At 32.8% G+C, this 14,693-nt stretch overlaps 1 protein-coding gene across 1 annotated transcript; it reads right to left on the reverse strand.

The window, feature by feature from the left end:
- Positions 1 to 1,998: 1,998 nt before the first annotated feature.
- On the reverse strand, positions 1,999 to 14,394 carry LOC113401626 (src substrate cortactin). Its single transcript, XM_026641613.2, has 12 exons — positions 14,164 to 14,394; positions 13,177 to 13,316; positions 10,770 to 10,856; positions 10,196 to 10,305; positions 9,423 to 9,577; positions 7,828 to 7,993; positions 7,558 to 7,679; positions 7,318 to 7,491; positions 6,685 to 6,753; positions 5,873 to 6,187; positions 5,248 to 5,418; positions 1,999 to 4,980 (listed from the first exon to the last, which is right to left on the reverse strand). The coding sequence occupies exons 2-12, from the start codon at positions 13,314 to 13,316 to the stop codon at positions 4,897 to 4,899; spliced, it is 1,593 nt and encodes a 530-aa protein (XP_026497398.1). The 5' UTR covers positions 14,164 to 14,394; the 3' UTR covers positions 1,999 to 4,896.
- Positions 14,395 to 14,693: the final 299 nt, after the last annotated feature.

The following is a 14,693-nucleotide window of genomic DNA, read 5'->3' on the forward strand; positions in this document are numbered from 1 at the left end:
TTGTCTTTCGATTTTAAGTAAGATTTTTTAAAATACCTAACCTTTATATTTCTTGGATAAAAATTAAACAAGTAAAATAAAAATAAATGCTCGGATATATGTACAAGCATTATTTTTTCGACTTTTTATTGAGTTATGCGTAGCAGAAATTTTTAGTTTTGTCTTTAGGTATAATAAAATAATCCCTAACGTATTATTAAATAATACAAAAAATAAAAATAAGTTTTTTTTTAATCCGATTCGTTCCTTTTAATCAGAAATCTCTATTATAACTATTTTATTTAAGTATATTGAAAGATATAACATTAAACTTTGAGTAAATTTAAGTATATATTATTTATATAATAAGTATATTTACGTAGGTAGTTTTATTATTTTGTATCTTAGTGGGTGTTGGTGTTGGTATATTATATTGTTTTAGATCGTGGTACTGGTCATTTGGCAGCACGAAAAAGTGCTGTTTCAAGCAACTACGTGTATTTTTCAACCCTGACACTGGCAGAATTGTCAACCTATTGACAGAAGCCATAAATATAATTAATAATAATAATAATAATTAATGAATGAAATCAGAGTAGGAAATTACTTAAAAATTTCAAGGTTAATCAGCTTATAAATTGAGAAATTACGCAGAAAGGAAGAAGATTAGCGAACAAATGAGGTGATCATCAAAGTAAATTGAGACAAACGACTGAGTCTGTAATCAAAGAGCTGTCGGCCATTACGTTTGCCTAATAACTGCAAAAGTAAATATTATTTAAAAAATTTTTTTTTTATGCAACAGGTAGCAAAAACTTTTTTTTTTTAATTTACTCTACAGTAACTATGTTTTATTTCTTTTTGTATAAGATTAGGTACTTGTTAATAATTCTTATGTAAATAAAATTTGTATTTACTATACATAATATTACGTAAAACGCATACGAAATATTAATTGTAATATTTATTGGAAGATATTAACATTTAATTAACCTCGCATTTACAGGACATTATTCTTTCTTTCTTTTACTTCTAAAGAACTTTAATTCTTAAAGAATATTCAAGAATTAATAGTGATTTTATTTTTTATAAGTATGAGTCGTATTAGTGATCTCCACCGTCCATACACATTAGCCCCGTAAGAAATATTAACCATTCCTTATATCGCTAATGCGCCATTAAGCTTAGGAGAGTGGAAGTTGTCTGTAGTTACTTACACTGCTTACTCAACCTTCAAACCGGAACACAACAATAATAAGTATTGCTGTTTGGCGGGATAATATCAAATGTGTAGATGGTATCTACCCAGATAAGCTTGTATAACGCCCTACTACTAAGTAATGTCGCCATTTACTTATGTTGGTAAGTAAATGGTGACATTACTTTGCGCAAATTCAATCAAATAAAGCAAGCGAAAATTTCGCTATATTATTTGCACATATTTAATATAAATAATGATTCAAGATCAGATCAATGCGAATCGATTTAGTCGTTATTAAAAGTACAATGTCTAAGCGTTTTTTTGAGTTATAGCGATTCAAATTTATAACAATATTTAGTATAATATTTTGCTCACGTCTGCCTCTTATATTTAAAGAAACTTCATGAGAGATGTAGGTTGGAAAATGTAAAAAAGAAATATAAGCACTACTAAGTCATGTACTAATCGTTCAGTTGCGTTTATTCGAATCGTCGTGACGTAAACGTAAAAAAAATTCGACAGACATTTCGTTAACTGATTTTGAGCTCTATAGACATAGAAGGAAGACTATGAAACCAAATATTTCAAAATTGTAAATTGTAGGCATTATAACAATACTCAAATACCATTTTTTTTCCCTGGATCACCTGATAATCTTTTGTTTTGTCTTACCGTGAATGTGTGTATCGTGTATAAATATGTATTAAATTAATGAAACGATTAATGATTTTAAATTTTATTCATTAATTAAACCAAAAATATATAATGAGCTATAAAACAAGTGGAAAACATTATCATTATAAAATAAAACAAATTGAAACATTTTTAACATTTTATTAATTAATTTATATTATATAAAATGTTTAAAACATCATTAACTTTCACAATAAAATAATTTGTCCATAAAATACTTACAATTAGGCAATACGTTCATCGTTAATTCCTTACATTGAGGTTACATGTCATATGTGTCGTTACCTTTAACGATATTTGCTTATCCTAACGATAATACTAAAAAAAAAATCGAATATACAGAAATGCAAAATAAGCATTAAAATATAGCTATTACATTTACGAAAATTCAAAAAATACTATTTATAAATAAAAATATATAATCTGTTTCAAATACATCTAAAAAAAAAATAAACAATTCCATAAACAATGATGATTTTCTTTTGATATTTATAAAAATTGATTTATAAGCACCCGTATTATATAAAATTAGAATAATGTCCATTCGTACAATAAAATAAAAAAATGCTACCTTAGTTATATTTTTTTAATTTGTCGGCAATAGTAAACACATATTTAAAAAAAAATTGAAACAGACTATATAAATTCAAACTTAAAGAACAATATAAATGATGAAATTGTATTCATTACAATTCCTAATTTTCTATTATTAATATCAAGACATCGATCCTTATTAATAATTACAAAAAATATGTATGTATATAGAAAAATTATTATTGATTTTTTTCAACATTAAAACCTCTTTAAATGTCACCTCACTCTTCGTTGAAATATAGTTTAGATCGCGTCCATTCATTTCAGAAATGCTTTTATTATACAGGCAGTATATTCACAACACTTTTTTAATCTAAAAGCATATGATAATAATTTAGTTATCTACGAATGAAGTAATGAATTAATTTATATTTAGTTCTGTTATTAAGTTTCTTTGTGACTTAATGAGTGATGAATCAGTTCATTATCAAAATATTCAGTAATTTTTATGATTGACTGAAATTATAAATGAATGAACGATGACTGAACAGATTATGACATTAACCACATTAAATCGAAATAATTCATTCATCTAAAAGTATTAAGGTCGCGTAGTGAGCATCTCGTATGCAATAGTTATATATTATTGAGCGTACATATAAGTTTTAAGGTTGATGTAAAAGTATTCATTCTAATCCAAGATGGCGTCGAAGAAATGACAATATATTTGAGAATGGTATGATATACTAGTAAGAACATTTTTTTCTTTCATTTTATATCATTTTTATTGTTTTATTTATCAAGAAATCCTCGACATTTTTTAAGACGACGGTTTCCTCTATGATATATATAACGTAACATACATCAATAATACCAGTATGCGTTCTATTTTTTCTAGACGTGTCACGTCATTATATTTATTGTAATTAGAATTAAATATTTTATTTTAATTTCTACATTAATATTTATCTAGAAAAATAATCGTTATCTACGCCTCCGATCTAGAACATTCGATTTGCGTTTTGTGTTAAAAAAACAATAAACTTACTACAAAACTAGCTTCTTCTAATATACTTACTTCCAGTGTCTGAGACGGTGTTCAAAGTCAGATTAATCAATTCAACTTTAAACTTAATTGTGATATGTAGATATCAGCTAATGACGCGGCAGGCGACCAATGAACGTTTAGTATTTAGGCAGATTAATAAATCTCACATTGATCATAATTTCAAAAACCAGCGTTAAGCTTAATTCTTACAACATTTTTAACGTATTGTCATATGTAAAATTATATGAATATATTTCCATACATTTTGGAGATTGGAGAAACCATAGTTAACGAATATATATAGTTTATTATAATTCAATACCAAATGACTTCTGTTTGTTGATTGGTTAAAATCACCCGATGACGCGATAGACGACCAATGAGCGTTTAGTATTTAGTTATGTATTTTAAAAAATATGTATTGTCGAAATGTATATAGACTATGCATTAATATAAGTATGAATTAAATTTAAAATTCTATACAATATTATATAAATGATAAAATTGTTTGGAATATATAATTATATTCCTTTATTTATAATATAGAAAAATGTATTTAAAAAAGCATCCTTTGTTATTATGTCAGTTAAACTAGCCGATCAAAGTGTATTGATCGTATATAATTAAAAAAATATATTCAAAAAATCCTATTATTTACTAAATAAAGTACAAATTCGCTCGACACTATTGAATCAGATTTTTACATCTTTCATGACTAAAAAGAAAAGCAATAATAATTATCATTAAACTCTAAACCAATAAATATCGCTCTTATGATTTTGTTGTTAAAGTTCATTTTCCAAATTCAAGTGTTATTAAAAATATTTTTTCGTCAATTTCGAGTCGACTAGCGCCTGGTTACGATATTCAATAAGCGATTCGTTTTGTATACAGATTGAAGAATTGTCTACGAGTCGTAACTGAAAAGCGTCCCTATAACAAAACGTAAGTTTCGAAGTCGCGTTTATGTGTGACTTGAATAGGAAAGATACTCGTAATTCAAAATGATCGATTATTGATGTACTAACCATTCGTTAAATATTATGACAACGTTAGAAGGACGCATCGAAACGTATTTGCTCCATATTAATAGTTTACATTTTTTTTTTCATATTTTTGACTTTAAATATCTCTACGTTCATAAAGTACGCAATTTCGTTAATACATAGTTTATTTATTTATTGCTAAATCGATTTTTAATAAATCTCTAATCGTTTTAACGTATGTCATATTAAAATTTATAATCGATTTAAATTTTTAAGCCATGGTCAGTTAACAACTAACATTAATGTCTCAAATAAAAAAAAAACAATATACATTTTTTTTCGATTTCAAAAACCTTAGAAGGTTACCTATTAAGACACAATTTTAAACACATCGTACACAAGTATAATACAATTATACAGTCGAATGAAAGGAATGTGAACGAATGATAATGAAGTTATTTGTCCTGCAGCTGCACGTAGTTGGCGGGGAACAGTCCGTACGCGCCCTTGCACAAGCCTTGCCACCAACCTTCGTCGATCTGGAAAATACGCAAGGCGTCAATATTATTCACCCAATTAAATTACTAACTCGGAACTCACCACAGAATACGATTGTGAAATATCAGAGTGATATGCAATATTGACTATAGTAATTATATTTTTAAACGATACGCGCATCAAAATTGTGTATAAGGCCGGTTTTTAAAATTTTATGATTGAGTTCTCAAAGTAAGGCACCAATGGTGATATCCTGACAGATTGTGCCAGTTAAAAGTGTTTATTCGAAGAGTAAAGTAAGAGCTCACCATGACGATGTTGGTGATGAGGTCGTCGGGGTCGAAGGAGATCTCGTCGGCGGCGGCGGCCTGGTAGTCGTACAGCGCGCGCGCCGTGTAGCCGTCCTCGTCCTCGCCCTCCGCCTCCGCCTCCCCCTCCCAGCCCACCGGCGACACCACGATGGTGGGCTGGCGCGCCACCTGCCGGACGAGCTTACTTTTACTTTTTTACTCTATGTTTAAGTAATGTACCAACCCACAGACTACCACAGACAGAATACCAGTTTCATAGTTACAGTTGCCCTGTTAAATTCTATATATACAACAATAATATCATGTATATTATTTTAATTATGCCGCACACACATATATATATGTTAGCGTCCATAAATAGATGTTATATTGAGTGAACAGTACCCCCACCCAATTTTGTTATAGCAGCTCAGAAATCAGCAATGCTGACGTCATGTTTTTTAAAAACAAGCTGGGACAACCTACTTCATCATAAATATATATCATACAAAACAAATTAACTTAGTTTTGTATTAAGATATACGTTAATAGCCTCATCGGAGCAACTTTTACGTGCTAGTACTTAACTTTTAGCACGCCCAAGACACAACTGCACATTTATTTAGCAGCTGAATTTACTCACTTCTTCCTTTTCCTTAACTTCCTCTTCTTTCGGTTCCCCGACTAGAGTTACATCCGGTAGATTGACTTGCTTCGCTTCCGTCGGTTGAATCTTTGGTTCGTCTGCTGTCGATGGTGTAATGTTAATTTGTTCTTCAGTCTTCTTGATTGTGGATGCGTTTGTGGGTGTCATCATTTTCGTGTTCGTCGGCATGACTTTTGTTGCGTTTGTCGGTATGTTTGTTGCGTTTGTCGGAGCGATTGTTGCGTTTGCGCTCGGCTGTTCTTCCCTAAACTCTTCTGGATCGTCTTTTTCCTTCGCCACGCGTTCTTTTTCCTTTAAAAATCAAAAGTTTAACTAACTGTCTACACCCGTAACGTACGTCGAACTTATTTTCCCTATAGATCTATTTCATCGAAAATGAAATAAAAAATTATCGTTAGTGATGTAACACTGTAAAGAACAAGCAGTTACGTACTACCTTACATATATTTTTACAAGTTTAATATAATAATAAATTTATCTACAGAAAATTTTAATTATTTTTGTCGACCCAACGTGGAACTTGAATCCAAGTTCTCGGGGTCTTCAGCCTAATAAGCGAGGCATTTTTTGCATTGGAAAACTTCATACGAAACCCGATCACCGAACTTATTACTTGCTTACCGTGTGACATATTCATTTGAGAAAGATAAGAAAAGATACTTTAATTGAATTCAATTTTTTTAATTAAATGTTCGACTAGTCCGTAGATTAGTATTATTGAAATATTAATATATAAAGGGTCAACTCCATCGTCCAATTTATGGTAATAATTCATATAAAAAAATCACCTTTTCTGAGAGACTCTTGTCCAACTGCTGCCTCTCTTGTCTTATCCGCTGAACCGATTGTAGCGCCTCCTGTATATTGTGACAAAGTTTATTAATAAACAATAAATTAGATATAAACAATATTATATTCATTTTATTTTAATTTCCATATATAATGTATTGGTATAATCATCAAGGCGAGTGAAAAAAAAACTATTTAATGAGATAATTTATAATCAAAATAAATAATCCGGTATGTGGTAGAGGTTTGTGCAAGTGTGTTTGTCGTGTACATATTGAGCCGTCAAACAGCAACGTTTAGTACTTTTGTGTTCCGGATGGTAATAATAGAGACATAACATCTTAGTGAGTCAGTAATTAGTTAACAAGATTAGTGCCGCTGTGGTATCGCCCATCTATCGTTAAGTGGTCACTACCGCCCATGTAATACATATGGGTGATAGTGACCACTTAACAACAGGTAGCCCATCTACCGAGCTACCTTAACATCAAATGAATGAGAAAAATTATCAAATCTCATATATAATTATAATTCTTGATCACTCCCCACAATTTTAAATGTTTCACGACCCACGTGTGCCATCCATGCAACAGTTTTGCAATAAACGATATCTGCAAAACGCCGTAGGGTACCTGTTCCTTCTCCTTGGCCATGTTCTCGAACTTGGCGCGGATGGACGACGGTTTCGCGGCTCCGATGTCCGGCCGCTGCTTGGTGTAGCCGCTGCCGACTCTCTCCACCTCGTCGAACCGGTGCGCGCACTTGTCCACCCTGTCGGTCTCGATGCCGAATTTCCCGCCGAAGCCCTGAACAGACGGAGCGGGCTTTATTCGCCTGTCACCGCGAACAGCCCGCGGCTCGGCGGCGCTCACCCGCTTGTGGTCGGTCTGGCTGGCGTGCGCGGGCGGCGCGGGGCGCGGCTCCCAGCCCAGCGCGCACGCGTCCTGCCGGTCGCTCTGCACGCCGAACTTGCCGCCGAAGCCCCGCGAGTGGTCTGCGGGCGGACCGGCCGGAGGCGGTAATGAATGCACGGTGCACACTACACTAGTCTGAGCTCGGAACTTCCGCAGTATACACTGAGCAGAGTCAGAGTTGACACAGAACAAATTCAGAACATATATGACATAGTGAGTTTGTCGGACCTGTCTGCGAGCCGTGCGCCGGCGCGGCCTCGTGGTGGTCCCAGCCGGCGGCGCAGGCGTCCTGGCGGTCGGCCTGCACGCCGAACTTGCCGCCGAAGCCCACCGAGTAGTCCTTCTGCGACGGGTGCTTCTCCACCTGCTCCTTGTGCTCCCAGCCCGCCGCGCTCTGTCGGCCCATCACACACGTGTTACGCGGAATGACGACGCGAGTTCCCGATGTACTCAGAACTGAACTCAATAATAAAATTGACATTTTCACGACTCTTCTATACAACGACTATCAAAATTCCTACTAAATTCCAAAAGTAGGCAAAAATTAACTGGCGATTGATCAGAAAGATAGTAGTGTAGGAATTACATTCTACATTATTGTTCATACGTGCGTCGACGTCCAGAGACGCGCTCGGACTAAAATAAAAACCTTTTTTTTTGTATCTGGATTGAGTATTGCTGTTGGCCCTACTGGCCTCTACAGCGTCACAGAACGTTGGGGCGAGTGCTAAGACTCTGCCTTAAGGTGAACCCTTTTGGGCTCGAGAATGACGTTCGTCCTGAGGGTGTCTCCTATGAGATCGCACCTCGGCTCAGAACGTAGTCGGTGGGGATCAAAATAAAAACCAAATTCTGGAGCAATTTATACTACGCGAGAATCGGCAAGCGCATACGGCGCTTATCCATCGCGCTCTATCGGATTTTCGTGTCAACACACGAAATGAACATACAAAATTGCAGCGTCGTCATTGGTCGAAAAATCGAACATTTAATTCGTAGTTTAATTTCCAAAATATTTTCAATTGTAATGTATAACTTTTAATTGGCTGAATCATAATACTTATCATTGTAAATTTTGTAACTTTCTATTGGTAGAAAAGTAAGCGTTTTCTTTGGACGAAAGAATTTGTAAATATGGACTGTAATTATTTCATTGGATAATATTACTTCTAGTTTTTGTATATATATCGACACATTTTCGAAATAAAATCATTCCGATCCGACCAGCAAGCAAGTGATCCTATACTCAAGAAATATCTACGAATAGTAACAACAAGTAAGCTAGGGACCAGTACCCCTACAGTGTCATCACCATGATATATAGTAAAATCTAACGTATCACAATCTATCAGTTAATTGGATTCTGGACAATGCTGTAAATCTATCACGAAAGTTGAAACATTTCAAAAAGTCTTTTTTTCCATCACATCACAGCACAGACTTTAGTGAAATAGTTGGCAACACAGTTTGGTGACAGACGATTTACCATAAAAATTAAATTGTTATTTAAAAAATTACTTTTTTATAAAAATTATTAAAAATAATTTTAAAAAATACTTTAAAACAGACTTGTAACCATAAAAATTGAATTTTTTTGCTGTCTCTACCGTGAATTGTCTGGAGCGTCACTCATACTAATGCACACCGATAATATTTGAACATAAAGAGGTTGCGCCTTCGTGAGCGACTACATCTATAATATAATAATATTTTAAGCTTATTATAATGAATCACCTGTTCTAATATTAATGATCAATTAAATAATGTTGGTTTAATTACTTTTTCAAGCCTAAAAAACTGTATATTAAGTTATGAATACTTACTTTATCTACCCTGTCCGTCTGCACGCCGAACTTGCCGCCGAAACCCTTGGCATAATCCGACTGCGAAGCGTGCTTCTCAACTTTACCGACATAATCGTGGCCCACGGCACTAGCGTCCATTCTATCCGTCTGCACACCAAATTTACCTCCAAAACCTTTAATTAAAAAAAAGAACATTATTTTTATTTTAAAAAAAACGAAATTAAAAATCAATTTCAGACCAAGCATTTGAAATTAAAAAAAAAAATCTTATCAACTGTAATACTTATCAATTAGTAATATTGTGTAAACCGATTTAAAATAATAAAAAAATTAAATATCACATACACTTTGGCATGTGCGATCTTTTCAGGATGATTTTTGGGGTAGGAAACGCCCCCTCATCAGATATTCTACCGCCAAACAGCAATATTTAGTATTGTTGTGTTCCGGTTTTAAAGAGTCAATGTAACTGTAGGCACAAGGGACATAACATCTTAGCTAAGCCAAGATTGGCGGTGTATTGGCGATGCAAAACAATGCTTAATGTTTTTTCCTCCTCTTCTTCTTCTTCCTAGTCGTTTCCTCATTACTGAGGATCGTGACCACCATGCGTGTGGCTCTCCCGTACACTTCGCACCACCTTCCTCCAGGCATTCCCATTCTGTGCCATTCGTAGGCAAGCCTGGGCACTGGATCCTGTAGACGCCAATATCCTTGATGGTGGCAAGCATTTAACATCAGGTGGCACATTGCTCGTCTGCCTAAATATATTATAAAAAAATATACAATACCTTGCGCGTAATCTTTCTGCGACACGTGCTTCTCTGTTTTACCGACGTAATCGTGACCAACGGCCGACTTGTCCATCCTGTCTTGTTGTACGCCAAATTTACCTCCATATCTAAGGATACACAACGATTTTGGGTATATTACTATGCAAGATTATATTGATGACAAATAATCGTACCGTAATTTGGTATATATTTAAACTAATACTAGCCTGCGACTTGGTTCGCGATTGAATTTAAGAAAATGTTATCGTTGTAGCCTATGTTACTCCTTATTACATCAGCTATCTGCCAGTGAAAGTCCCGCAACAAAGATTAGACAGACAGACAGACAGACATACGACAGACAGACAGACAGAGAGGCTAAAAATTAAAAATGTTATTTTGGTACATGTGCCGTGTATTCATAGGTACATATGCATGTAGTAAAAAGCGATTATTTTAATATTACAAACAGACACTAATTATATGTATAGATTATATATGTAGGGGATAATGTCCGGTAGTATTACTTAGTTTGACTCAATAAATTACTAAAAAACTATCAAATAAATATCGATTTTTCAAAACAACTTACCCATATGATGACTTTGGACCCGCTTCGTATTGCTTCTGCTTCGCTTGTTTATCGGCTTCAAACACTTCTTCTCTGAGCTTAGCCATGCTGTTTGAAAAAAAATACGATCAATCAAAATATGGAGTTCAAATTAAATAACAAGTTAATGCACAAATTGTATTCAAACGTTAATATTTTTCACTTAATGGTTTAGGTAGGTACCACCCTTTCTTTAAATATATTCTACTGCCGAAAAGCAATGATTAATATTCAGGTTTAAAGGGTGAGTGAGCCAGTGTAAGAACAGACACAAAGGACATAACATCTTAGTTCCCAAGGTTGGTGCCGTACGGGCGATGTACAGCGTCAATGTCTATGGGCGGTGATAGCCACTTGCCATCGTGTGGTCCACATGCCCGTCCGCCTGCCTATATCATAAAAAAATAATAGAATTGGGCCCATTTGCCATTCAGCTGAAGTTTATTATTGTGAGGAATAAAATTGGAAACGTATTGTACTATTATAAATTAGCACTTTATTTGGTGTACATATACCGCTAAAAAAATTGCAGTCTGCTTATCAATTTCGAGGATGGCTACTGTCGACGGAGGATAACCAACTGCGACTCTATCTCATTCTCACATTCATAATATGGCAACCTGCCAAAATACCATTGGTGATACGTGATTCCCAAATATCAAGACTTAACACAAAATTCTACAACTTCGGGTTGCTGCTGAGAATTTCGTGATGTATTCATATTAATTTAGTCTTTAAGCATTGCTAAACTGTTAAATCGGTATATATGTATTAACTACAAGAAAGTGTGCATGGAATCGACTGATACATAACCTTCTGGCGTACTATCAAATAATATAGATTGTTATAACAAATCAAAGATATTGAGAAGATCCCATAGACAGTTTACTACAGATACTAATTTTGAGAGACAGTCCAAATATATATTTTACTGGTACCCTATATTTTAAATTAATAAATAACAGCCTGTATATGCCCCACTACTGTGTTAAGGCCGCTTCTCTTTTTGAAGAAAAGGTTTGGAATTAATTTTACTACACTGCCCAAATACGAGTTAGATGCACATGTGGGAGAATTTCATTGAAATTAAATACATGCAGGTTTCCTCGCTTTGTTTACCTTAAACTCCAAGCACGAAGTAAATTATAAACAGCTATTAAGCACATGAAAATTCAAGAGGTGCATGCCCGGGTTACCTTTATCATAATTCCTATTGTAATTTTAAAAAAATGTATACAAAGTATTCGTATAGTATATTTAAATTACATAGATATTACAAAAAACAATCAAAAGGTGATTGCAAATATTTTTTGGGTCAGACGCATTTATATTTATCATAAACCCACGCAATTTCCTCTCCGCCATCGTTCAGTTTAACTTGGCGAATGCACTTTTGTTAATGCAATAATAATGTATATGATTAATATATAAATTTCATTGTGTCATTTAAGTTATTTTCTATATAATATAATCTTTCTAGATTAATGAAATAAGAAACATTTTTTTTTCTTTTAAATTATATTGAAAAAAAAAAAACGATTTTGATTTCCAGAAATATAAATAAACAGAATCGAATTCTGTCTGTATATAGTAATGTAAAATCACAGTAATATTAAAAATAATGGTTGTCCAGCACTGAAGAAGCTGATCATATGAATGTTACCTAATTTTAGTTCTCCTAAAATGTATTATGAAAAAGGATAATTTTAATTCAATTAAAGTTAAATAAGAAAACCCTGTATATCATATAAAGTAGTAGTTTCTAATAATAAGAAAAAGTTTGATTAACAAAAAATATATTCAAGAAACAATCAATTTTGCAAAGCAAAAATGTCTTGAAAAAAAAAGTTTCGTAATTTTTCGAGTCACAATGCATGTAATATAAACATTGATAGCAATTTTTTAAAGAGCCTATCACTCATAACTTAAACACAATCCATCACTAATAACATACAATAAGACACATTTTAACTTCAACTGAATAATAATCTTAATCAAATATCACCTCTTCGAACTGACATCATAATGTCTATAAATTGAGTAATATTGACTTGACTGCCTATTCAAATACAAAACTTTCGTTATAAAATATAAAAAACAAGATCACATCTACACTGTCACCTTTATTAATACAATTGTATAATATCCTGATGACTGAGATAGATGACTATTAACATTCTGGTCATACTTATACATACATATATACTTTACAAAATAAATTATAGTGCAAATACTTGTGTAAAAACACACAATATTTCCATTCAAATCAAAGGGATGAAAATACTCACATTTCACTCAGAATGTACACCAACAAGGTTGTTGTTTTAATATAAATTATTATAAAGACTTAACATATGTCATTGTTCTTAAAACTCAAATGCCAACTCACTCAATAGCCTCTACATGTCTTCCACCAGGACCCCATCGTTGTTCTTGTTCCGTCACATCATTAACAAAGTCTGGATCTGTTTCCCAGTCATCTGCTTCCGCTGGAGCCGGAGCTGTCACGCCCGTTGAAGCTTTCCACATCTAACAATTCCATTTAAAATTTAAAACTAGAAATTACAATGTAGAAAAATGTGTACTAGTTTTAAATATGTGTATGTTAGTGTGTTTTAACTGCTAAATAGTTGATATAATTTGTTTTAAAAAATGTATGTATAATCTCACTATTTATAAAAATAATCAAAGGCATTATGTATGGTAATCAGTTAAACTTTAAATTTAATAAGACACAGTGCTCTTACATGTGAGTGTCATAAGTACATATTAAATATCCAAACACATCTGTCTGCCATGTGTCATAACAAAAACAAAAATAGATAGATTGAACTCAAATTTCATGCAACTTTATTATTAATGAGCAAATCACATTGAAGTATTGTGGATTAAAACGTAACATAATGCTGGGCAAAAAGCACAGCAAAAGTATTTCATCCCACACATGCTTATTTTCTTACAATGCCTTCCTTTACACAGCTGCACAAGACTAAATTTAAACAAAAATTAAGCATACTCAATTGTCGTTAAGTTTGATAATTATATAAATAGTACCTATTTGAAAAGAAACAAAGTCGATTTTAATATATGCTCATATTTATTAATTAAAATATAATAAGCCCTATATTATATCATAGCTTATATATTATATCTTAGCTGTTAGGAATTATATCTACACTTATCTTAATGGAAAAGATAGTATTTAAAAATAATATAAAAATAATAAATTTGTAATCATAGTTTCCGTAAATGTATTGCTATTTTTTTTCCTAAGACGATTTTTAACAGTAATAACAACTGTTATAAGATAATGACAATCGTGTCGTATTACGTGTAAAATAGAAACTGTAGATTATTTTATGAAAAACTGACTTACCTTATTCGAAAGCCGGTTACGATATAACGAGATCAGAAATTAATTTATCTAGTACTTTCACACAACACCATGGAACATCAAAAATGTAATCCTCTTCAACGTATATTCTAATAACACAAAGTTAAGTGAACTTTTATCAAATATGGGCTTGGTTTGCTTACAATGAGGAAAATAATTTACTATAGTGAACAAATCAAAGATGCGTCACTTACTGAAACTTCAAAGTAGTCCGTAGACACCAGACAGTAATGACAATTGACATATTGATATTGCTGTGGAGGATGTAAATGACTTTAACAAATGACAAGACTTAGAAGTTTCTAAAGATTTTGTCTATGATAGGTTGTAGGTGAAGTAGGAAAATTGAAAGAAACAGGTGAAATTGATCATTTTTAATATATTTATACTTTTAAAACAATATTTTTAACGTCTTAAAATATATTTCTTACAAATATCGTTCACGATTCATTAACGTTTTAATATTATATAGTATTACAAGTACAATATTCTGACTAATTACTAATATGATT

The sequence above is a fragment of the Vanessa tameamea genome, chromosome 20 (assembly GCF_037043105.1).
Source record: "Vanessa tameamea isolate UH-Manoa-2023 chromosome 20, ilVanTame1 primary haplotype, whole genome shotgun sequence".
Classification (NCBI taxonomy): Eukaryota; Metazoa; Arthropoda; class Insecta; order Lepidoptera; family Nymphalidae; genus Vanessa; species Vanessa tameamea.

Bases quoted from the DNA above. Each gene is read 5' to 3' on its own strand.
- LOC113401626 (XM_026641613.2), bottom strand. From the start codon at position 13,316: ATGTGGAAAGCTTCAACGGGCGTGACAGCTCCGGCTCCAGCGGAAGCA. The intron at 9,578-10,195 runs GTATTGTATATT...TTTTAATTAAAG, and splicing joins GCAGAAAGATTACGCGCAAG to GTTTTGGAGGTAAATTTGGT. The intron at 5,419-5,872 runs GTGAGTAAATTC...CTCGTCCGGCAG, and splicing joins AAGTTAAGGAAAAGGAAGAA to GTGGCGCGCCAGCCCACCAT.